Source organism: Xyrauchen texanus, chromosome 24 (genome assembly GCF_025860055.1).
Source record: "Xyrauchen texanus isolate HMW12.3.18 chromosome 24, RBS_HiC_50CHRs, whole genome shotgun sequence".
NCBI classification, from domain to species: domain Eukaryota; kingdom Metazoa; phylum Chordata; class Actinopteri; order Cypriniformes; family Catostomidae; genus Xyrauchen; species Xyrauchen texanus.
In genome coordinates this window covers 39,858,977-39,883,469 of record NC_068299.1, presented here as the reverse complement: position 1 = coordinate 39,883,469, position 24,493 = coordinate 39,858,977, and the positions used below count along the sequence as shown (strand labels likewise).

The window sequence follows — 24,493 nt, the reverse complement described above, 5'->3', positions numbered from 1 at the left end:
TAAATTAATTCGTCATTTATGATTGATAAAAAGGACTGTTTTTAATTCAAAGACTCAAACGTACCCTCACAAATATTAAGTGTATGTTGCAACATATTATTTTAATGACAACATCTAAATATCTCTTAGGAGGAGGCCTAAAGCAATGTGGAAACCAATATACAACCATAACAGCACAGCAAATCTCAGGAAATATGAGTGGAAAGAGGATTTTGAATGATTTTGGACAGAACATACAGCATGTCACAGCAAAATTACAGCAGCAACATATGCAGACCAACAAGAAAGTTAACGACTGATGCAATAATGAACAGACTTCTATATATATAACTTACTGTGTGTACTGTCTGTGGTGTGTATATATATATACACACACACACACACACACAGTAAGTTATATATATATAGAAGTCTGTTCATTATTGCATCAGTCATTAACTTTCTTGTTGGTCTGCATATGTTGCTGCTGTAATTTTGCTGTGACATGCTGTATGTTCTGTCCAAAATCGTGTAGGTCCCCCTCGAGCCACCAAAACAACACCAACCTGCATCTCAGAATAGCATTCTTCTCACCACATTTGTAACCCTTAAATGTGGTTCATAGTACTGGGTGGGATCTTAGAACATATGGCGCCTACAAATGGGCCCTTACAGAAAGAAGGGTTTTAAGCTAAATGTTTAGTATCTGTCCATGTCCACAGTCTCACCATTCTCTGTTTGCCTCTCTCATCAACAAGGTGTTTCCATCTGCAGAAATGCTGCTCACTGGATGTTTTTTGTTGAGTAAATTCTAGAGACTTGTTTGTGAAAATCCCAGAAGATCAGCAGTTACAGAAATACTCAAACCAGCCCATCTGATACCAACAATCATCAATGCGATTATCTAATTAGCCAATCGCGTGGCAGCAGTGCAGTGCATAAAAGCATGCAGATATGGGTCAGGAGAATTTCAGTGATTTGGACCGTGGCATGATTGTTGGTGTCAGATGGGCTGGTTTGAGTATTTCTGTAACTGCTGATCTTCTGGGATTTTCACACACAACAATCTCTAGAATTTACTCTGAATGATGCCAGAAACAAAAAACATCCAGAGAGCGGCAGTTCTGCAGATGGAAACACCTTGTTGATGAGAGAGGTAAACAGAGAATGGTCAGACAGGTTCAGTCAATGGTAACTCAGATAACCGCTCAACTTTACTATACAATTGTGGTGAAAATAATAGCATCTCTATTCTGCATCTCTACTCATCATGCTATTCTGAGATGTGGGTTAGCCCGAGGGGGACCTACACAATATTAGGCAGGTGGTTTTAATGTTGTATGTATGTATGTATATGAATGCATATATGTGTGTGTGTGTATATATATATACACACATATATGCATACATATACTTACATACATACAACATTAAAACCACCTGCCTAATATTGTGTAGGAGCAAGTATACAATGCTTTCCTTTATATCTGAACTGATTAAATATCTTGAATTATAGATTGTAAAATATGATATCCATCACTTTGCAATAACTGAAAGATAGTAACACTACAGTGATGTTCAATTCAATAATCTTTGTTTAATGCACAACAGGCATTACATGGAGGTATCATGAACTAAATGAATTTATTTTTAACAGCATTTATTGATCTCAGTCAATGTTACCTTATAAATATAATATTGTTCCTTGCTATTGTTTGCTCATAATACTTTAATGTAAATTTATACGACTTCTAATGTAAAAATGTATTAGTATATGTATATATTAACATTAACCAAGATGACTAAATGCTGCATTACTTACTGTAACATGTAATAATCTTATAGCAAAGTGTTACTGATAGTATAAAGGAAGCAGTGTGTTGAGTTAGATTATAGGCTGAAGAAAGACTCAAATTTGTTTAAAATGTAATGATCTTATAGTAAAGTGTTACTGATAGTATAAAGGAAGCAGTTTCTTGAGTTAGATTATAGGCTGAAGAAAGATTCAAATTTGTTTGATCCTGAAATAAGCATGTCATAATTTTCACTCTGTGATATTTAAGTTGAACATTTAAAAGAGATGCAATATATTTACCAAAAAAAAAAGCAGAATTATTTAACCCCCAAGTTTAACAGAACCAGGCACTCCAATTGTTTTTAGATTAATAAAAAAAATGGCATAACCTTAATTTTAATAACTTAAAATAGCCATTTAATAACCATTTAATATCAGTCTAATAGTTTGAAACAGAAAACTTGTCTGGGTCATGTTTAACCCCCAAATTAAAAAGAAATTAGAAGATATAGCTTGCTTAAAAAATTTGTTATTTTAAGCAAATTTCACCTCACATTCTCATTACTGTAATTAATGAAAATGTAATTAACATTACTGTTATGTGAAAAATAAAATCTGACTTAAATTGTAAAGTATGGTGTGGCAAGGTGGAGGGCGGGGCCGTGTCGTGATCGTACACACCCGGTCCCGTATTATGCTAATCAAGCCTCCCGAGAGGGATAAAGGTCGACTGCAGAGGATCGTGTGGGAGAGAGAGATAGTTTACGGACATGTCTTTTTCACGGACATGTGTGTTTGTCTTTTGTTTAAGTTTTATATTAAACTATTATTTATATTGACAAGCCGGTTCTCGCCGCCTCCTTTCCATTGATCCCTTTACACTGGTGCCGAAACCCGGGAAGGAGGAGGGATACGCCGTAGTAGAGTTCTCACCACTACCGTCCACCCCAATGGAGCAGCCGCGGCCATCTGCCGGGGGACGAGGAGCCCATACGCCTGAAAGAGGACGATGGCTGCCGACCGCGAAGGGAGAAGGGGCTCCTAACTGACCGCCTGGAGCAGTCAGGGCTGCTGCCAGGGGCGCAGGAGTCGCCTACCGGCCGCTGAAACACAGCGGGGTTTAAGACCGCCGACCACGAGCGGGGAGGGGCTCACTGCCAACCGCTGCAAGGGGCGGAGGAAGACCCCTTCTGTTACCCGAGAACGCTGCAGGGTGTTCCGTCTGCCAGGGGCTGGAGGACTGCCTCTGATCCGCCCGGAGAGGCGCGGCTGTCATCCGATAGAGGGTGGAGGAGTGGCCGAGGATCAAGCTGGGGCGTATCGGAGAACTGGCGAGTAAGAGTTATTTTTTTTTCATTTCTCTCTCCTCTCTCTCTCTGCGTTGGCCTTTTCAATCTCTTTTAAATTTTACAGTGTTTTTTGGGGGGGTACTACACTGTTACAGGTGTCCCCTCCCTCGTCCAGTTAGATGGGGATGACCTGCCGGCAGTCTAGGCTTAAAGAACGCCCTTCCCCAGGGTTTGGGGGTGTATGTCAGTCCGGGGGCTCCCCAGCCTGAGAGAACGAGGGAGGAATGTGGCAGGGCGGAGGGCGGGGCCGGGTCGTGATCGTACACACCCAGTCCCGTATTAGGCTAATCAAGCCTCCCGAGAGGGATAAAGGTCGACTGCAGAGGATCGTGTGGGAGAGAGAGATAGTTTACGGACATGTCCGTCGTGAGTGTGTGTGTGTGTGTGTGTGTGTGTGTGTGTTTGTCTTTTGTTTAAGTTTTATATTAAACTATTATTTATATTGACAATCCGGTTCTCGCCTCCTCCTTTCCATTGATCTCTTTACATATGAATACACCATAGCTGTATTTGTTGAAATGTGTTTCATTTATGCTTATTTATCACAAAGCCATGACAATAATGTTACAATGCAAAAAAGTATTTATAAACCTTAAAATATTCTTAAGCTTTAACACAAAATAAACTATTTATTATTATTTTCTTTTGATTTTGGAGTAAAACGGACATGTTTTCCATTGACTTCAACACACTCACTAAACACATCTCTCTGAAATCTTCACTATATCCTGCCTTTAGACAATCTTTAGGCTCCCCATGTGGAATTTTAAGCATATTCACCATCAAACACAGATATTGCATTATATAATTTTTATGTCAGAAGGAAAAGTTTTTGGTTGACAATAAAAGTGCAAAAACAGGTTTGGAATGCATTACAGTATGATGGTAGGTGTTAGAGGAATGTTTTCTTGGCGTGAATAAAACGACACACAACATCACAGCACACCTCACAACCAGCAAACAATTAGAAAATACAACAAAGAAACAATTAGAAGCTATGACAAAAGACATGTTTGTTTGTCATCTGTCTGCATACATGCATAAATCAAACAACATGCATACACTGCAGTTGAGCGGTGCGACATTACAGCACAAAAACAAAAGATCACACTCCCATTATAACTGACATTGCACCGCTCAGCTCGTTTGCAGTGAAGACATGCTGTGACAGTTTTTGTTTTATAACTGCTCTTTAACAAGTGTACCCTCTTCTCCCACCATTCCATTTGATGCAAGTCATTCTATAGTCACTAGAGTGTCTTCCGCCTCTTCATTTCGAGGGCTGATCTCTGGCCCCGCGCCCTCTGTCTGGGACAGCACATCCAGCAGCTTCTGTCCTGCCTCTCCCGCTCGGGAGGCCCACTGCACAGCACCCTGCTTCAGCCCAATGGAGCGGAGCAACTTGGCGTAGTCGGTGAAGGCAGCACCTATAAGCTTATGTGGAGATGGCTGGTTAAGGAAAAGTGCTGGGAATAAAAATGTGTTGCACTGAATGTATTTGTGTGGTCATATAAAACATTGAAAAGACCAGTTTAAGAAATGAAAATTGAATAGATATTATTATATAACTTTAAACCTAGAAAATCTTCTGAAAACTTCACTAAAGCACACTAAAAATTAGCTTGTGCTAACTATCTAAAATAATGGCCACTTGCTTTGATATCTAATCCAAAAACATTCAAACATTTTTACTTGCAGCTGAAGTGGTCATTGTGTTTGTAATTAAGCACTGCTTACAATTAAACGATTAGGGCTGTCAATCAATTCAAATATTTAAATCTCTATTAATCACATACTTTTTCCGTTGTTAACGCATTAATGTGGATGCTCATAATGCAAATTTGTTAAACAGCGCTCTTTTATGTCTGCCTCGCACAAAACAGGCAAAAGCAAATTCGATGCAACTGCATCAAAACACAGAAAATGAAAACACTGAACTCAAACCTGCAATAATTGAATAATAAAACATTTCCCACACTTTATTATCTTGTGTAAAGTTGCCACTGGCCTACAAAACGCTAGTGTTCACATCGTTATGAATTAAGATGATCAAATTTTTTATTTCTTATCTATAGCCAATAACCTGTAATTTATGTCACAGCCATGAAATATGATTTGCTTGCTATTTTCAGTCAAGTGAAGCCATATACTCTATATTTTTATATCACTTTTCACAACACAAATCGTTTCAAAGCAGCTTTACAGAAAATTATCTTTTAACAGAAAATGAAGCTGTAAGTCATCACTGTGCGGCTTATTAATAAATAAATAAAAAACGGTCAGCAAATTATGCCTTAAAAAAAAGAAAAGAACATAATTCGTCTTTTGACACCCAGTGAGCAAACCAAAGGCGACTTACAAAACTCTGTAAGATGATAGTTAGATGCAATATCATTTAGATAGAGAATTTAAATAGACAAAAATGTGTATACACACCTGTGTGCAAGAATCATCAGTATGTGAGTGACACTTTTAAATGTGAATATATGCTAATTGTTAATATTATATATATATATATATATATATATATATATATATATATATATATATATTATTATTATTATTATACACACACACATACACACACTTATATTTATATACACATTCACAGATCAGCCATAACATTAAAACCACCTGCCTAATATCGTGTAGGTCCCCCTTGTGCCACCAAAACCGCTCTGACCCGTTTAGGCATGGACTCCACAAGACCTCTGAAGGTGTCCTGTGGTATCTGGCACCAAGACATTAGCAGCAGATCCTTTAAGTCCTGTGAGTTGTGAGGTGGGGCCTCAATGGATCGGACTTGTTGGTCCAGCACATCCCATACAGTAGATGCTCAATCGGATTGAGATCTTGGGAATTTGGAAGCCAAGTCAACACCTTGAACCATTTGTCATGTTCCTCAAACCATTCCTGAACCATTTTTGCAGTGTGGCAGGGCACAATATCTTGCTGAAAGGCCAATGCCATCAGAGAATACCATTGTCATGAAGGGGTGTACATGGTCTGCAACAATCTTTAAGTAGCTGGTACGTGTCAAAGTAACATCCACATGAATGCAATGACACAAGGTTTCCCAGCAGAACATCGCCCAGAGCATCACACTGCCTCTTCATCCTGCTGCCATCTCTTCCCCAGGTAAACGACGCGCACGCACCCGGCTGTCCACATGATCTAAAAGAAAACATGATTCATCATACCAGACAACCTTCTTCCATTGCTCCATGGTCCAGTTATGACGCTCATGTGCCCATTTGTAGGTGCTTTCGGCAGTGGACAGGGGTCAGCATGGGCACTCTGACCGGTATGCGGCAACACAGCCTCATATGCTGCAAGCTTCGATGCACTGTGTGTTCTGACACCTTTCTATCATGACCAGCATTATGTTTTTCTGCAATTTGTGCAACAGTAGCTCTTCTGTTGGATAGGATCAGATGGGCTAGTGAGTCTTGTGCGCCCATGGCCCTGTCGCCGGTTCACCGGTTATCCTTCCTTGGACCACTTTTGGTAGGTACAGCATACCGGTAACACCTCACAAGACTATATATGGATATATTCTGACCCAGTCTGATTCCAACACTCGAAATTCAAGATCTGACTGTTCACTTGCTGCCTAATATATATCCCACCCCTTGACAGGTGCTATTGTAACGAGATAATAAATGCTATTCACTTCACCTCAGTGGTTTTAATGTTGTGGCTGATTAGTGTATGTGTATACACAAACACACACACAAACACACAAACACACACACACACACACACACACACACACAGTTGAAGTCAGAAGTATAAATACACCTTAGTAAATACATTTAATCTCAGTTTTTCACAATTTCACAATTAGATAAACTACGTTCATCTATAGGAGACAGAATTTGTCTCCTTCTTGAGCGATATGATGGCCCCACGGTGTTTACACTTGCATACTATTGTTTGTACAGATTAATGTGGTACCTTCAGGTGTTTAGAAATTGCACAGTTAACTTAGTATATGTAAACTTCTGACCCACTGGAATTGTGATATAGTCAATTAAAAGTGAAACAATCTGTCTTATGAGGTTTCACAAAAATATTTGTGTTTGTAAACGTTTGTAAACATGATGGTTATTTTCAACTTAATGTGTCAATAGGAAAAATACATTTTAGACCAAAAGTACTTTTACAAATAGAAAAGATTAGAATAGAAGAATAGGGCACTCTGCTCTGTAGGAAATAATGTATAATATATAAATGTAGTATTTTGGCTCTTGGGCTTGACTATGCTTTGAAAAACAAAGATGCACCAGAAGGATATTAACGTCATCATTGGTTTCCATCACACCATATTTCAAACAGGCTTCAATAAAGAGTGCAGCGCGGTCGAAATATCTCATGCTGTGGGGAAATTTGAAGACATTTCTGAGACACATCAGAGCATCATGTCTGTTATCATGCACATTCAAATATCAAATCAGTGCCTGCTGCCTTTCTCAACATGCAGTGCCTCTCACACAGTTTATTTGCATTGAGCAAAGGATATGCCAATCAATATTCCCTGTGATTGGAAATAAGGAACACACTAATCCATTGCAACAGATAAATTATTATATTATGACAACAAAAATTATCACTTAAAATTGCATCACTTTTTTTTTTCTTTGATTACAGTTCCCCTTCTGTCGCTCTCTCCACGTTGTGTCAGAGAAGCGACACTAGGGGTCTCTCTTCAGCGCCGATATTCACCTCTGAACTATGAAAAAAGGCCAATGAGAGTTGGCACCCAGTATTTGCATGTCCCGCCCCCGGACATGCGGGTATTTAAGCGGCGCAAATACGGGAGTTCATTCAGAAAATTTCTTCGGAGCCGATGGTCGTGCATGCAGTCTGCTGCGAGTTACACACCAAGTTCCTGTTTAATCCTCTGACGCTCTACATGCTGTTGGATCTGACGGCGCATAACAGCGGCTTTCTCATTCGTGCACGGCTGTGCATTCTTGCCCCTGGGCGCTTCGACAGCGCAGACAACTCGAAAGAGTTATTCTAAAAGAGTGAATTTCGCTCTAAAAGAGCAAAACACAGCGGCGTTGAACATCCTTCTCAGGACGCGTCTTTTTAAAGACGATTTTCCGCCTCTGTGTAGTTTCTGGATGCGTTGATTCTCCCCACCTCTGGCGGCCATAAAAACTGCCTTGCTTTCCTGGGTTGCGATCACACACAGGCAGCGTTTTTAAGAATGGTCTATGTTTTCAGTACGAGAACATAGCCATGACAGCATTGCGGTCGTAGGCTTTTTCTTGTAGTGAGAAAAAGCCGCTTCAGCCGCCCCCCCGCGCCTCGCCTCCTTCCTACGGGATTGAGGCAGGCGCCGCGGGCAATGAAAATGATCTGGGGACAGTGACGGGCTCCGTTTCGCCGTGTGAACCCCCTCGAACCCCCCCGCCTCCCCTGCATGCTTGCTTGTTTCCGTCAGAGCTCGGGATGAGCATTCTCTCCAATGGGTTATGTTTTCAGTGTGAGAACCGCGGCAGCGTTGCAATCTCTGCTTTCTCTTGTAGTGAGAGAGAGCCATTTCAGCCGCCCCCCGCGCCTCACCTCCTTCCTACGGGATTGAGACAGGCGCCGCGGGCGATGGAGAACGATCTGGGGAGAATAATGGGACGCTTTCGCCAGGTAAATCCCCTCGAAAACCTCCCGCCTCCCCGGCACGCTTGCCTGCTTCCCCCGAGCTCGGGATTAGTGCGGTCCACTTAACAGCCTACCGTCCGGTCCCTCGAGCTCCCCGGCATTGGATGATGACATTACCGCTGCATCGGAGAGCGTAACAGCGGCATCGGATGCGGATAACTCGCCTGGGCCGCCACCTTCGGGTCTCCGCCCAGTCTGAGCCTGACGCAAGAAGGTCCGCTATGCTTCCCCGGGCTTAATTGGTTCCGCGGGCATGTGCGCCGCTCACAGCCGTGCCCCCCCCCCAGGTTCCTTCCCGGACGTGCATGACGAGCTGAGCAAGCCCAGCTTCCTCGCTCCTCCTCTCTCGCTACCCTCGGTGGTAGAACGGTCCCAGACCGCTCCCCCCTGCACGTCATGGCCCCCTCCTGCAAGTCCACCGGGCCAGGGCACTTCAAAATCTGCACTTGGGTGGTCCTGTTCTTGACGTGCTGCAGGAACTGCACTCAAACAGGCGATGGCCACTCCGTGGTCCAGAAGCGCAGCGATGGACAGGCAGTGCGGGAGGCAGACAAAGCACGCTTTCTCAAACGCCCCGTCTCCCAGCTCCGTCCATTCGGTGACACCACTTGACGACTTCACCCAGCAGTCCTCAGTGGTGAAGAAACAGACGAAGGCTATTTTCAAGCAAAAAAAGCATCCTGACCTGCAGCAAACCTGCCGCCAGGGGCCATGCCCTGTCTGCTCGCCGAGGGCGTCCTCCTGCGGCTTTCAAGAAAGAAAGAAAGTGGTGCTCCGCCTCAACTAACAAGTGAGTGGGCCCAGCTCTCAGCCCCAGCGTTGAGCTCCCCGCAGAAGTTGGACGCCCATCGTCTCACGGACCCCCTTGAGGACCCAGAAGGCTCCCAGGCACTCCTGAGATGACAGACCCAGAGAACGAGACGTTAGCTCCGGAGCTGGTAAGACCACTCCGTTCCCCGGTGGAGGGCCGGGAGGAGAATTATTTGTTCAATTCTTTACACTCTACAGAGCTATTTCCTTGTGGTCTCTGGGGTCACCTGGCCCACAAATGTCGTTCTCATGGCACTCTGCTTTCAGGCCTCAACAGTCCCGGCTCCATGGACGCAGTGTCCCCGCCTTCAGCCCCACGACTGTTCCCCGGCCAGCCGGTTCAGACGAGTCCAGAGGACGCCAACATCAGACCTCCTCCTCAGTCATGAACCCGTCCCCTGCCGGATGCGCGGAGCAAGGTAAGTGCTTTGAGTTTATTCTCAGCACCAGAGCCTCGGGACGCCACGTTGCCTCCCGACGCCGCATTACCTGTTCCGCACCGCTGCGAAGCCCTGCCGGGTACGTCCAAAAAACTCGTCCCCTTGGTGCCCCTAGCATGGCATTTAGAGGCGTGGCTTTCACTGCCCAACCCATCACGCTGGCTGCACCGGACCATTCGACTCGGTTACGCAATTCAGTTTGCCAGGTCTCCGCCCCTCTTCGTGGGCGTACATTTTTCCGCAGTACACGGCCAACATGCCCATTCCCTGCGCGAAGAAATCGCCTCCCTTCTATTAAAGGATGTGATAGAGCCTGTCCCTCCAACCGAAACGAAGAAGGGTTTCTACAGCCCTTACTTCGTTGTACCCAAGAAAGCGGTGGCTTACGACCGATCTTGGACCTGCGAGTTTTCAATCGGACCTTGTCCAAACTCCCGTTCAAAATGCTCACCCAGAAACAAATTCTATCTGGTGTCCGGCATCTAGATTGGTTCGCAGCAGTAGACCTGAAGGACGCATACTTCCACGTCTCAATTCGCCCTCGACATCGACCCTTCCTACGGTTCGCGTTCGACGCCCAGGCGTATCAGTACAAAGTCCTCCCCTTCGGCCTGTCTCTGTCCCCTCGCGTCTTCACGAAAGTCGCAGAGGCAGCTCTTGCCCCGCTCCGAGAAGCCGGCATACGCATACTCAATTACCTCGACAACTGGCTCATACTGGCCCACTCCCGAGAGTTACTATGCGCACACAGAGACCAGGTGCTCAGCCACCTCAGCCGTTTGGGGCTTCAGGTCAACTGGGAAAAGAGCAAGCTCTCCCCGGTCCAGAGCATCTCTTTTCTCGGTCTGGAGTTAGACTCAGTCTCAATGACAGCACGTCTCTCCAACGAGCATGCTCAGTCAGTGCTGAAATGCCTCACTTCCTTCAAGCCAGGCGCTGTGGTCCCGCTAAAACGTTTCCAACAGCTCCTGGGGCATATGGCATCCTCCGCGGTGGCCGAGCCGCTGGGGTTGATGCATATGAGACCACTTCAGCACTGGCTCCGGACTCGAGTCCCGAGACGAGCATGGCGCCATGGCACGCACAACGTAAAAGTTACCTCTGCCTGCCACCAAACCTTCAAACCCTGGACAGACCTCTGCTTTCTAAGGGCAGGAGTACCCTTGCAGCAGGTGTCCCGACGCGTTCTGGTCACAACCGACGCCTCCAAATTGGGTTGGGGCGCCATATGCAACGGGCGCGCAGCCGCAGGCTGGTGGAACTGAGGCCCGCTGCGCTGGCACATCAACTGCCTAGAGCTGCTGGCTGTTTTTCTGGCCCTGCAGAAGTTTCTCCCCTTAATTCGGAACAAACACGTCCTAGTCAGGACAGACAGCACCACGGTCGTAGCCTACATAAACCGCCAAGGCAGCGTACGCTCCCTCCACATGTCACAGCTCGCCCGTCGTCTCCTACTTTGGAGTCAGCAGCGACTTAAGTCACTGCGCGCCACTCACATCCCCGGCAACCTCAATGTGATAGCGGACGCGCTGTCAAGACAAAGCTTTCCTGGCGGAGAGTGGAGGCTCCACCCCCAGTCGGTCCAGCTGATTTGGGACCGGTTCGCAAGGCTCAGGTAGACCTGTTTGCCTCCCAAGAAACCTCCCACTGCCCGCTCTGGTATGCCCGGACAGAGGCTCCCCTCGGGGCAGACGTGTTGGCACACAGCTGACCTGCGGGGCTGCGCAAGTATGCATTTTCCCCAGTGAGCCTTCTTGCACAGGTGCTATGCAAGGTCAGGGAGGACGAGGAGCAAGTCATTCTGTTAGCCCCTTACAGGCCCACCCGGACCTGGTTTTCGGACCTCACGCTCCTCACGACAGCCCCTCCCTGGCGAATTCCCCTGAGGAAGGACCTTATTTCTCAGGGACGGGGCACGCTCTGGCACCCGCACCCAGACCTCTGGAACCTCCACATCTGGCCCTTGGACGGGATGCGGAAGATCTAACCGGCCTACCATCGACCGTCTTAGATACAATCAATCAAGCCAGAGCCCCCTCTACCAGGCATCTTAACGCTCTAAAGTGGCCTCTGTTCGCGGACTGGTGTTCTTCCCGGGCCGAAAACCCGCAGAAGTGCGCAGTTAGGTCAGTGCTCGTGTTTCTTCAGGAGAGGCTGGAGAGGAGGCTGTCCCCCTCCACCCTCAAGGTGGATGTCGCCGCTATCGCGGCCCACCACGACTGCACGTAGGCGGCAAGTCTCTTGGTAAGCACGACTTAATCGTCAGGTTCCTAAAAGGTTCCCGGAGGATAACTCCCTCCCGGCCTAACCTGTTCCCCTCCTGGGATCTCTCGGTCATCCTTACAGGACTCCAGAGACCCCCCTTCGAGCCGCTTGACTCAGTTGGACTCAGGGCCCTCTCTCTCAAGACGGCCCTGCATATCGCTTGCTTCCATCAAGAGGGTCGGGGACCTACATGCGTTCTCTGTTAGCGACGCTTGCCTGGAGTTCGGTCCGGCAGACACTTTCGTGATCCTAAGACCGTGACCGGGCTACGTGCCCAAGGTTCCTACCACACCCTTCAGGGATCAGGTGGTGAACCTGCAAGCGCTGCCCCGGGAGGAGGCAGACCCAGCCCTTTCACTGCTGTGTCCAGTACGCGCTTTGCGTATTTATCTGGACCGCACACAGAGCACCAGACGCTCTGAGCAGCTCTTCGTCTGCTTTGGGGGACAGCAGAAAGGGAACGCTGTCTCCAAGCAGAGACTCGCCCACTGGGTTGTCGACGCCATTTCCCTGGCTTATCACACCCAGGCCGTGCCCCCCCCTGCGGGTCCGAGCCCACTCCACAAGGAGTGTTGTGTCCTCATGGGCACTGGCTAGGGGCACTTCCCTAGCAGACATTTGTAGAGCAGCGGGCTGGGCAACACCTAACACTTTTGTGAGATTCTACAATCTCCGAGTTGAGTCAGTATCGTCCCGTGTTTTCTCAGGTACCGAGCCCTTAGAATTTGGTAGCACGCCCACGATCTGACCGGGTGAATCGCTTGCACCTAGCGCCCTTCCCCCTAACCAGGGGAAACAGTGCGCCTTCATTCCCAGGAGATCTCAGGTTTGGGACACTGGTTGATTCCTCCCTAGCCCTCGTGGGTCGCAGTTCAGCGGAGGAACTCGCCGACCCAAGCCACTGCGGGTACTGCAAGCTACCCTACTGGTATAGGTGCTCCACAGGTAAGGCCTCCTTCGGACTCCCCCTGTGTGTAACACCACGGTTCTGTCCCCTCTGGCGAGCTGACTCCCGTGTTTCCCTTAGGCAGTCATGGCTGCCTCGGTTGCCGTGCTGTATGTTCCCCCCTCTATGAGGCTGGATCCACCACCGCACCAACTTTTCCACATAGGCCCTAAGTCAGGCCTCTGATGATTTTGCCACTTACACTTGCCTCCCCTCTTGGGTAGGCATGGCCTCCGCAGGGTCTTCTCCGCCCTGAATAAGGGCTAAGACCCCCTTCCCTCAATGCGTGTAAGGGCCCCGGCCTTAGTTGCTCTATGCGAGAAACATAGAGAGAAAAGAGGCCCGGCCAGGCTTGGCCCATTCCCAGGTTGGCGGCCAGCACCTTGTTCCCCCCTCCAGGGTAACGATAAGGAATCCTGATGGCTTAAATGGGGCATTGGGGAAGAGTGCGTGCAGCCTGATACAGTTGGTCGATCCTGCACGTAAGAATACCTGCTCGCTCCTGTATCAGCAGTTCACGTACACAGCTCAGCGCATGGCACTTTTATAAGTGGACCCCTAGTGTCGCTTCTCTGACACAACGTGGAGAGAGCGACAGAAGGGGAACGTCTAGGTTACGTATGTAACCCCCGTTCCCCGATGGAGGGAACGAGACGTTGTGTCTCCCCTGCCACGTCGCTGAGCCGAGCCACTGTTGTGGCCGGACCATTTCTGGCTCCTCAGAAAAATCCTGAATGAACTCTCGTATTTGCGCCGCTTAAATACCCGTATGTCCAGGGGCGGGACATGCAAATACTGGGTGCCAACTCTCATTGGCCTTTTTTCATAGTTCAGAGGTGAATATCGGCGCTCAAGAGAGACCCCTAGTGTCGCTTCTCTGACACAACGTCTCGTTCCCTCCATCGGGGAACGGGGGTTACATACGTAACCTAGACGTTTTAAAGGAATAGTTTACCCAATAATCCAAATTCTTTTATCATTTACACTTAAGTCGTTCCATGATGCACAAAAGGGCATGTTTAGCAGAATCTTCATGTTGCTCTTGTATTTACAATGGAAGTTAATGGATGGTACTTTATATTCCACTATGTAACAAGTCTTCAGAAGCCATATGATACCATAATGTGAGAAACTGAAGTCCTTATTCACTGAAAATCTTCAGGTCTCAAATCTGCTCCTAACACAAAGCTATATTATGGCTTTAGAAGGCTTGGAATGTAATGCACAAGTTGTAAGGACTTCTGTTTTAGTGCTGTATATGGTAATTTATTTAATTGCAACAGCATCTGTTTACTTAGAATTTATGCTAAAAGAATGGCCAGGATATCCTGCTTAACTTTTCTTTTTGTGTTCCACAGAAGAATGTTCCAAAGTGTTTAGAACGACATGAGGGTAGGGCTGGGTATTGATATAGATTTCCTGATTCAAGTCAGATTTTGATTTGATTCAGATTTATTTGGGTATATTTCATTATTATGACAATTTTTCTTACATCTGAATGCAGTTCTCACTAAGTTAATGCTGTTAATTATACAGGGGATCTTGGTATATTATGAAAACACATTTTATGCACACATTCCATGTATTCCACTATTTAACATGATGTACATACACATGTATTTATACACATATAAATGTAAGGGATAATCCATGGCTAGGTGTTCTGTGGATTATACTGCATTATACTGCAATGAAGAGAAATTGATTATCCTGCTTATCCCATGTTTAAGGCTGCTATTTAATTTGTGATATGGCCTTTGCCATTACTAAACCACAGAAGGCTGCAACATGAACTTCTTCACCAATATACTACATAATTACTGGCGAATGAAATCTGAACCAGTCACTGGTTTAGACATTTGTAGTTGCACAGCATGAAATTTGGTCACATATGTGAGTTATTTACTCACACTGAAGAAAGTTGCCCATAGAGTAAAATCTTGGGATTTAAAAAATGTATATCTGGATCATTCAGGAAAATCTATATTTTTACCCAGCCCAAATAAGGGTGCGTAAATGCTGACAGAACTGATATTTTTTGGCTGAACTTATTCTTTTACAGTTAATGAACTACAATACAGCAGTAACTACATTATAATGCAAAGGGTACACCATGAAACTTTATGAAATGACAGAATACAACAGGCTATTTGATGGACTGAAGGAGGGATGAGAAAGAAAAGTGAAGCAGACCTGTGCAGCATCTCGCCAACTTTCTGGAAGCACCCTAGCGAGAGCAGGACCAGGATTGCCTTTGACTTCTGATTGACCTGAGGAGAACACAGATGCTCTGCCCAGCGCTTCAGAACATCTGAACTATCTGCTGGGTTCAGACGCACCTGAGATAGATGGAGAAGAGATCTAAAGATACATATACATATAGATAGAATGTCCATGGAACAATGTTTGTAAGTGGTTTGTTTGAGGTACTTAATAGCAAGTAAATGAAATATTGTAATTAAGTCTAGGAAAGAATCAGCACTTATTAAATTGATAGAAAATTTTAATACTTTGAGTTATTCCAGTGTTTCCCAAGCTTTTTTCACCACAGCACACTTTTTACAACAAAACAATTTTATGGCACACCACCATCCAACATTGGCTAACCATCGTTAAAAGCATCAAATTAAACTGGCCTGTGCGTAATCAAACGCATCAAGGGAGACTGATAGATTTTGCGTCTTTGCCTTGAACAGACGACTTCTCGTGGCAGTTTTAATTTGGTTCTGGGGTCTGAACCCCGTGTCAAGCGCCGCATTGCCCTCCACATGACAAGAGTTTGCCACGTAAAAATGTGGGAGGTGCGCACAATAAACATTGAAAACATCTATTTGGAAGAGAGAAAATAAGCTTGCAGTTGCTTTGATAGCAGAAAGTAATAAAAGGACTAATTTATGTTTAAGTCTAAGCGTTTTGATGAATTTAAATTAGTTCAATAACTGGGGTCTCTGATATCCGAAAACGATAAGGTAATATTTATTTAAAAGAAATTATGAGACATTCAATGTCTCTTCACAAATCTGGAGAGTTTTTAAATATTTATTGTTGCTTCGTACTCTCAAAGACATTATCGGTGAAGCAAAAACTTGTGTGTGAAAAACACTTTGTTGTGACATCACTTCATAGACTTCAATGTATTCTGCAGCGCTGACGCAAGTCATGTGAAAGACCCTTTACACGTATAAATATCATAAACTTTTGTACATTAATCATTGTTCTGAACAATCACAAAAGTGACCGATTATGGTTTCAAAATGGTGAATTTCTCTGAAAGGTGAGGAGTTTGTATCCCTGTGGCACAATGGTTGGGAAACACTGGGCCATTCCATCTCAACTCAACCAACCCAGACGATTCCAGAGTTCTCAGAGAAAACATAATTGTGATAAGTGTCAGATGGATGTGTGTGTCTGAGTAAGTGGAGGGATCTCTAGAATTTACAGTCTCTTAAACCCAGAATAAACCCAGCACTTTCATGGCAAATAGTGGCAAATATTATTTGCACCCATATTAAAATATTAATACAGCATATGGGCATCACTGCAGTGCATTTATTGTTTTTATTTAAAGTCCCAAAGACACACTACATTAACCCCATCCCCCAAAACCTAACCATAACCTTACCTATAACCTTGGTTTTTCTACAGTAACGACAAAATTAACCATGGTTACAATTTAATCACCTGTAACAGGGTTCAAATGGGCAAGTAGGAGGCAGGAACCAGCTGAACAGTCAAAGTAATATTTAATGAAACAAAAAGACAAACACAAATGCACACACGGCAGCTGCATGTGATTCTCTCTCTCCCGAACTGCCGTACACAGCTACCTTTAACCATTTTCTCGGCTGACTAGCCCGATTGGGGGTCGGGCAGGCGTGCCATGACACATCACATCACCATATTGCTGCGGTACTGTAACCATGGTTAATTGCATTAAAACTATGGTTTCCGCCAAAAAACATAGTTACTAAAAATATTAGTAATACAGTGATGCAATGTACACACAAGCGATGTCGAGCCATGGGACCTAGTGCGATCGACACACCTTGCCTCCGGATCGAACCCTTTAATGCACTCCTCGACATTCACCATGACCAAATCTCTTTGATGAAATCAAAATTTATATTAATTCTATTATATTATTTTTAGTAGTATTATAGGAAATATTATGAGTGGAAACAGGAAATTGAATGGGAAAAGAGTGGGACAAAACACGGATTCGAACCACTATCCCAAGGACAACAGTACACATTCACACCATCTTTACACACCACGCCACTGCAGCGAAATCTATTGTCTAGTTTGTGGTATATTTCTGTGGTTCCACCAGACTATTGTGGTGCAAATAGTTGCCCTGTGTGGCAGATGCTATTTACACCGGGTTGCAAATAGACACTCCGAAAAAGAATAAAAGGATTTTTTTGGTTTTTGGACACTAAATGATGCAATCCAAAGCAAACTAGATAGGTTTAGCAACTGAAGAGGCACATCAAGCACTTATTCTTAAGAATAGCCCATTTCTGGAATCTTACATTTATTTTTTATTTATCCTTTATTTAACCAGGAAAAACCCATTGAGATTAAAAATCTCTTTTGCAAGGGGGACCTGGCCAAGATAGGCAGCAAAATTACATCACATCATTACATACGTACAAAGACACACAAATGAAAGCCAATTATGCACTTACAATGAAATCTCAATAAAAACATTGACATGTGAGGGAGTCCAACTCAAAGCATCTCATTCTCAACTTAAAAACACTCAAAGGAATCAATTTACTAAGTTTTAAGTTGTTCTGCAGCAAATTCCATGTAAAGGGAGCAGAATAAACAAAGGCCTTTTTACCCAGCACAGTACTGACATGTGGGACAGAAAACAAGACAACAGCCTGAGAACGGAGAGAGTAATGACCAGCTCTTTTTTTTCATAAGAAGTGAACATAAATAGGATGGGAGCACACCAAGAATAGCCTTATATATAAATGTATACCAATGACAAAGCCTCCGTGTGGTCAAAGCAGACCACCCTACACGAGAATACAGCTCACAGTGGTGGGTGCGAGCTTTACAATTAGTAATAAATCTCAGCGATGCATGATAGGCTGCATCAATCATGTGAAGGCATTGAGCAGATGAATGCATATATAATATATCACCATAATCCAGCACAGATAAAAAAGTAGATGCCACTAACCGTTTTTTAACTTTAAAAGAAAAGCACAGCTTATTTCGAAAGTAAAAACCCAATTTTAGCCTCAACTTTCTCACTAGACAGTGAACATGAGGCTGAAATGATAGGCAATCATCAATAACAATACCAAGATATTTATAAGTTGTAACAGTCTGTATTTCACGTCCATTAAGAGTAATCACTGAGGGAACATTCAGTGGTCTTTTCCGAGGTCCTGTGAAAAGCATACATTTTGTTTTGTCTGCATTGAGCACAAGTTTCAACTGTTGCAAAGTGTTTTGGACCACATTGAAGGCATTCTGTAAATGTGCAATGGCTTGTTTAAGAGAGGGTGCACAGCAATAAATAACTGTGTCATCTGCATAAAAATGAAAGTTTGCATCAGACACATGCCGATTAAGATTATTTATATAAATAGTAAATAAAAGAGGGCCTAATACAGAGCCTTGTGGAACCCCTTTAAGGATTGGTAAAATACCAGATTGAACACCATCATGCTTAATGATGAGCATGAGTTCTGTCACTAAGATAGTTTGAGAACCAAGAGACAGTTTTCTTTGAAAACCCCGAATTAAGAAGCCTAATCTTTAAAACATCATGATCAACCGTGTCAAAAGCTTTTGACAAATCAATAAAAAGTGATGCACAGTGCTGCTTCTTGTCACGAGCAACAGAGATGTCATTTATCACCTTCATTGCAGCTGTGATGGTACTGTGTTTTTTCCTAAAACCTGACTGAAATGGGGATAAAATGTCCTGTACATGCAAGAAGTCTTTCATCTGATCACTCACCAGGGATTCAAGCGTTTTGGCCAAAACAGACAAATTAGAAATTGGCCTGTAATTATTTAAGTTTGACGGGTCACCCCCTTTCAATAATGGACAAACAAATGCAGATTTCCATATTTTGGGAATAGTATTGCTCTCTAAAGTAAGGTTAAAAAGGTACGTTAGAGGCTGTGCTACACAATCAGCAGCTATTTTTAAGAAATAGGGCTCTATAAGATCAGGTCCTGGGGGTTTTTCAGGAACCAGTCCTTTTAAGGCTTTTTGAACGTCAGCCACTAAGAATGGAGTGAGATTGAAGACACTTGTAGAAACTGGTACATCTCTACAAGGTGTCACAGTATAAGGACAAGCAGTGTCATACATTGTCATACATTGTTTTTGTATGAATAAAAATAAAGGTAATGTCTAATTTCAAAATTATTTGTACTTTGCTTTGTTGGACAAGAAAAACTTGCTTCATGACATGTGACCCATGTGACCAGGTTTTCGACCATTGAATCATTGATACAAAAAGGAAATTTTGTTCAGAAGCAGCAACTTAAGGATATTAAGATCTTAAATACTTATAGTTATAGGCACTCCACCTTTGGGGAAAAAATAATAATGCTCTTTTCCATTATCTGATTAGAATAATTATTTTAATGAATCTAGAGCTAAAACAACACAAACTGCATGTGCAAATAAATGAAGCTATCAGTGGGTGCAGTTCATTCTTAGTGAGTTTGGTCCTAAGTGACAGTAACTGTCAGATATTTGCCTTTCACAACACTACTAAGAAAGTGAAAATGTCTGTGTGAGATACCTTGGCCAGCCAGGCAGCACGGTTCCACTCTCCATACGTCTGCAGATAACGACACGCATCTGCTGCTTTGTCAATCAGGCAGAGCAACTGCACACCCTCTAAGAGAGAGACAGAAATAAATAGATACAGTGAGTGGGTATGGCCAATTACTGGCACAGAAAGCAGATTGTCAGAAGCGTTTGTGTGGAATATCTGTGCAGGTGGCCCAATAAAGCTGTAGTGTCTGAATCTACAGTATATACAGGTGAACATAGTGAGGCTGTAGAGTACTATTTCAAGTCAAGTCAAGTGGTTTTTATTGTCGTTTCAACCATATACAGTTAGTACAGTACACAGCAAAACGAGACAACGTTCCTCCAGGACCATGGTGCTACATAAAAACAACAAAGGACCAACATAGGACCACATGAGACTACACAACGAAATAAAATACCTATATAAAGTGCACGTGCAAACATGTGCAAAGTACGGGACAGTACAACAAATTACTGACAATGAACAGGACAATAGACAGTGCAGCGCCGACCAGTACTCAGTAGTGCAAAAAGATGACAGTTTCTAAAAATGTAAACATAACATACTATGAGATAATGCTCTATGCACATAGCAGTTATTGAGGTAGCAGACAGTTATAAAGTGACAGTAATTAAAGTGCAACTCAGGACATGTGTGTGTGTGTCAAACCAGTCTCTGAGTATTGAGAAGTCTGATGGCTTGGGGGAATAACGACAGTCTGTTTAACCTTTCACATGATTCACACACTCCAGCTCTGCTGAAAATCTCTAGTGAGCTGCTCAACTAGGCATCCATTTTAGGCATCTTATAGATACAATCCTAACACCAAATGAGTTTCAAACAGTAGGTGGGTGAATCATATAGCAAAGTGTGAATATAATTTACAAATCACTCCTTTTTGTTTTAGCATGTTCCATACTGTCCAAACTTTTTTGGAATTGGGGTTTGTAACAGTTCAAAGATGGGCAAGAAGGCGGTGGGAACCGGCTGAACAGTAAACAAAGTTTTAATGTCAAACTTAACTTAAAACAGACAGAACCAAACACAGACACACATGTAGCACAGCCGCATGCATCTATCTCTCTCTCTCTCTAACTGGTGCCTCCGGCTCCCCTTTATCTCGCTCTCCCGCTAATCAGCTGATTCAGTGCCCACCATCACGACCCGGCCACGCCCTCCTCCTCGTCACAGGGTTGTATTAATAATTACGTATATTCTATTTATTAAATTATATATGAATTCATATTTAATTCTATTATTTAATAAATTATTAGTATTTGTTGTATTTCCATGAATTTATGCCTTAATGTTATCAGAAGTCTTGGAATAAAGAGCAGGAGTTATGGACAACTATTTTGTGCTCTTTTATCCTTTTTGGAGCTTGACAGACCCTGGTCACACTGTATGTTTTTGTTGTATGGAAAAGAGCAGCTTGGACATTTTTCAAGATATCCCCTTTGAGTTATACGTAAGACAGAACATGGCTGAGTATATGATTTTCTTCTTTTTCTGGGTGAACTATTCCTTAGCTGTACCTGCCAGCTTGCCATTGGCAATCATGTTGGTGGCCACCAGCTTAATGGTGCTCTGAGAGGGGCCAGAAGAGGTGATGGTGGTCACCAGACAGGCTTTGAGTGAGTCACAGTAGTAGCTGGAGTTATCTGCACTGGTTTCCAAGAGTAATTGCACCGCCCGGTCCGTCTGAGGAAAGAAAGTGAAAATAACAATTATGAACCAGACAGGATTCTGACTGGATGAGCCATGTTCAAAGTTATTGTGAAAGCCAATTCAGTGGGGTCCAAAATATTGTCAACATTGAAAATCTGGGATTCAAAATCTAATTAAACATTTGAAATAAAAAGAAAGTTTTAAGATTATGAAAAAAAATAATTAACATGCAAAATGAATAAGAAATACTTATGATTGTGCGCTATTTCTAGATCACTAATTAATTTTTAGCAAAACTGTGACATAGAGCAAGATAACTTTTATCAAAATGGCAGATTTCCTTGTGGACGCTGAGTGGACACTCAAGTATACAAAATGTTTTTAAATCATGCTGTATAACATGATCATCAGGGGTCAGTTGCACCAGCCATGTGCAAGTTACAACTTGTACAACTTGATCTGTTTCTTTTGAAACAGATTAATATTTAAGTAATTTTTTTACAATAATTCCCCACTTACTCTTTCAGAATGTGAATGTGAAATTATAGATCAATAGTAAAAAAAAAAGGACTTAAATATTGATGTTTCTCACCCACACCTATAATATCACTTCTGTAGACATAGATTTAACCCCTGGAGTCGTATGGGTTTCTTTTATGTTGCCTTTGTGTGTTTTTGCATTTCAAAGTTCTGGTCACCATTCAGATGCATTGTATGGACCTACAGAGCTGAGATATTCTTCTAAAAAGCTTAATTTGTGTTCTACAGAAGAAAGAAAGTCATACACATCTGGGATGGCATGAGGGTGAGTAAATGATGAGAATTATAATTTTTGGGTGAACTAACTCTTTCATTAGAATGTGATGCACATGTATGTGTGCTATCCAGGGCTGTGTACCCCTGATCATATATTTTGAACTCCTAAAAGTATTCTTAAAAGGACAGCTGTGAATGATTGAGATGTGTGTTGTGTAATGTAGCAGTAATTGAAGGTCGTATGCTGTGGGTGATCTACAGGTCTGTCAGTAATTGAGAATCCCTTCCTCTCACATAGCCAGCATTGATTTCTGCTTCGACCAACTCTACAGAAAGCAGGAGACTGCAGTACAGGCTTATGTAATATAAATGCTGATCTGTGTGATGTTTTGGGATAAGGAGCTACTGAAAAACCCATTAAAAACACTTTATATTTAAACAAATAGTTTAATCAAGAGATTTTGCTGGAAGACCCATATTTACCATTGGGCATCAAGAGGTGACCCATCCCGGTACCAAAATTGTTTGTCTTAGAAAGGTAAACAAAATGCCCCAACTATCAAACATGAGTGCATGTCTCTGGAATTATAGTGAAACAAAAAATGATGTCCCTGACAATTGCAGTTAATACAAGCCATGATGTTGTACTGTATGTCAGATGCTCAATATGTACTTATATTCTCTATATTTTAATGGAACCTACATCTAATTAGTCCCGACGAGCACTACCTTTTCTATGTGTATAAAGAGCATGTCATAGATGTACACATGATATTCAAGAAGGACATGGTTACTATGTTTCTGATATCAGCAGAACAGTCAGTTCTTCCCATTGTGTAATATGTATGTCAATGCTTTGTGTTTGTTGTGTTTGGTCGCTTTTCATTTCCAATGGTGCTGAAATGCTGCATCTTGATGATTTAATGCATTTTTACTCTCTCTTTTCTTCATGTTTGATGAAAACGGCAGTTGAGGTAAGCTTTTTAATACCCATTTTAAACGAATCTGATATACGTAGTCTTTTCATTTCAGTCTAAATCCTCCTCTTAACAGAGAATCAGATGCCAGATGCTGATCAAAACTGAGAGTCGCGACAGATAATCACACCCTTATATTCAAGTTGGGAGGGGACATAAACTTTAAACATGGCAAAGGACAGTATGGTTTGTGTCATTGTGAAAATAAGAATTCCTCAGGAATTATACAGCAGTGGATTACTACCACACTACAGCTGAGGAATAGAGTTAAACAAACAGCTACAACATTACTGTTCATCACTGCTTGCGAGTCACGACAGACGCACACCCAATCTCTCTCTTAATCCATTAAATTGGTTCATTAACTTATTCGTTGACCTGTTGTTCATCTCAACTGTGCTGTATTGTCCATATATCAGCATGGCTGTGCTTACCTGCAGCACTTGAACATACAGCACTCTTGCTTAAATATACATACATACCTATACATACCTATATATATATATATATATATATATATATAGATAGATAGATAGATAGATAGATAGATAGATAGATAGATAGATAGATAGATAGATAGATAGATAGATAGATAGATAGATAAGGGTACTTTACAGACTGTAGTAACTAACCTGACCCAGTAGCAGGAGCTGGTCAGCACACTTCTTGGTGTGTTCATAGCTGGACCTCTTGACTTCCTGAAGACGAACCCGCTCCAACTGAAACCTCTGAAAGGAAGAAAAAGAAAAGAGAGGGTGAAAAGGAGGTATCGATACTGAATTATGCAGATACCGGTAACAAAGGTGTTGTAAGAAAATTGATAACAGATTAGTCAGGAGATTTATAAAACAGGTATATTGAATGCATTAAAAAATGTTTAATGAATGTTTAAAAAAAGTTTAAAGGGCAAAAATATAGAGGCTACATGAGTGCAGGTAGAATACAAAAATTGCAGATGCTGTTTATAATGCACCCAAAATACCAATGATTTGCAACCAAAATGCAACAAAGAAAAAAGTCAATAGCATGGTACTTTTAACTACA

At 43.1% G+C, this 24,493-nt stretch overlaps 1 protein-coding gene across 1 annotated transcript in view; it reads right to left on the bottom strand.

Moving 5' to 3' along the window:
• Nucleotides 1-1,052: 1,052 nt before the first annotated feature.
• wdr11 (WD repeat domain 11) overlaps nucleotides 1,053-24,493 on the bottom strand; it is a 188,393-nt gene continuing 164,952 nt past the window's right edge. The window contains exons 24-29 of the mRNA XM_052089447.1: nucleotides 24,082-24,177; nucleotides 21,584-21,749; nucleotides 20,034-20,131; nucleotides 15,445-15,590; nucleotides 7,421-7,500; nucleotides 1,053-4,562 (exon numbers count right to left, since the gene is read on the bottom strand). Of these exons, the coding sequence (XP_051945407.1) occupies nucleotides 4,360-4,562; nucleotides 7,421-7,500; nucleotides 15,445-15,590; nucleotides 20,034-20,131; nucleotides 21,584-21,749; nucleotides 24,082-24,177 (789 nt within the window). The 3' untranslated portion in view covers nucleotides 1,053-4,359. The remainder of the gene's footprint in view (nucleotides 4,563-7,420; nucleotides 7,501-15,444; nucleotides 15,591-20,033; nucleotides 20,132-21,583; nucleotides 21,750-24,081; nucleotides 24,178-24,493) is intronic.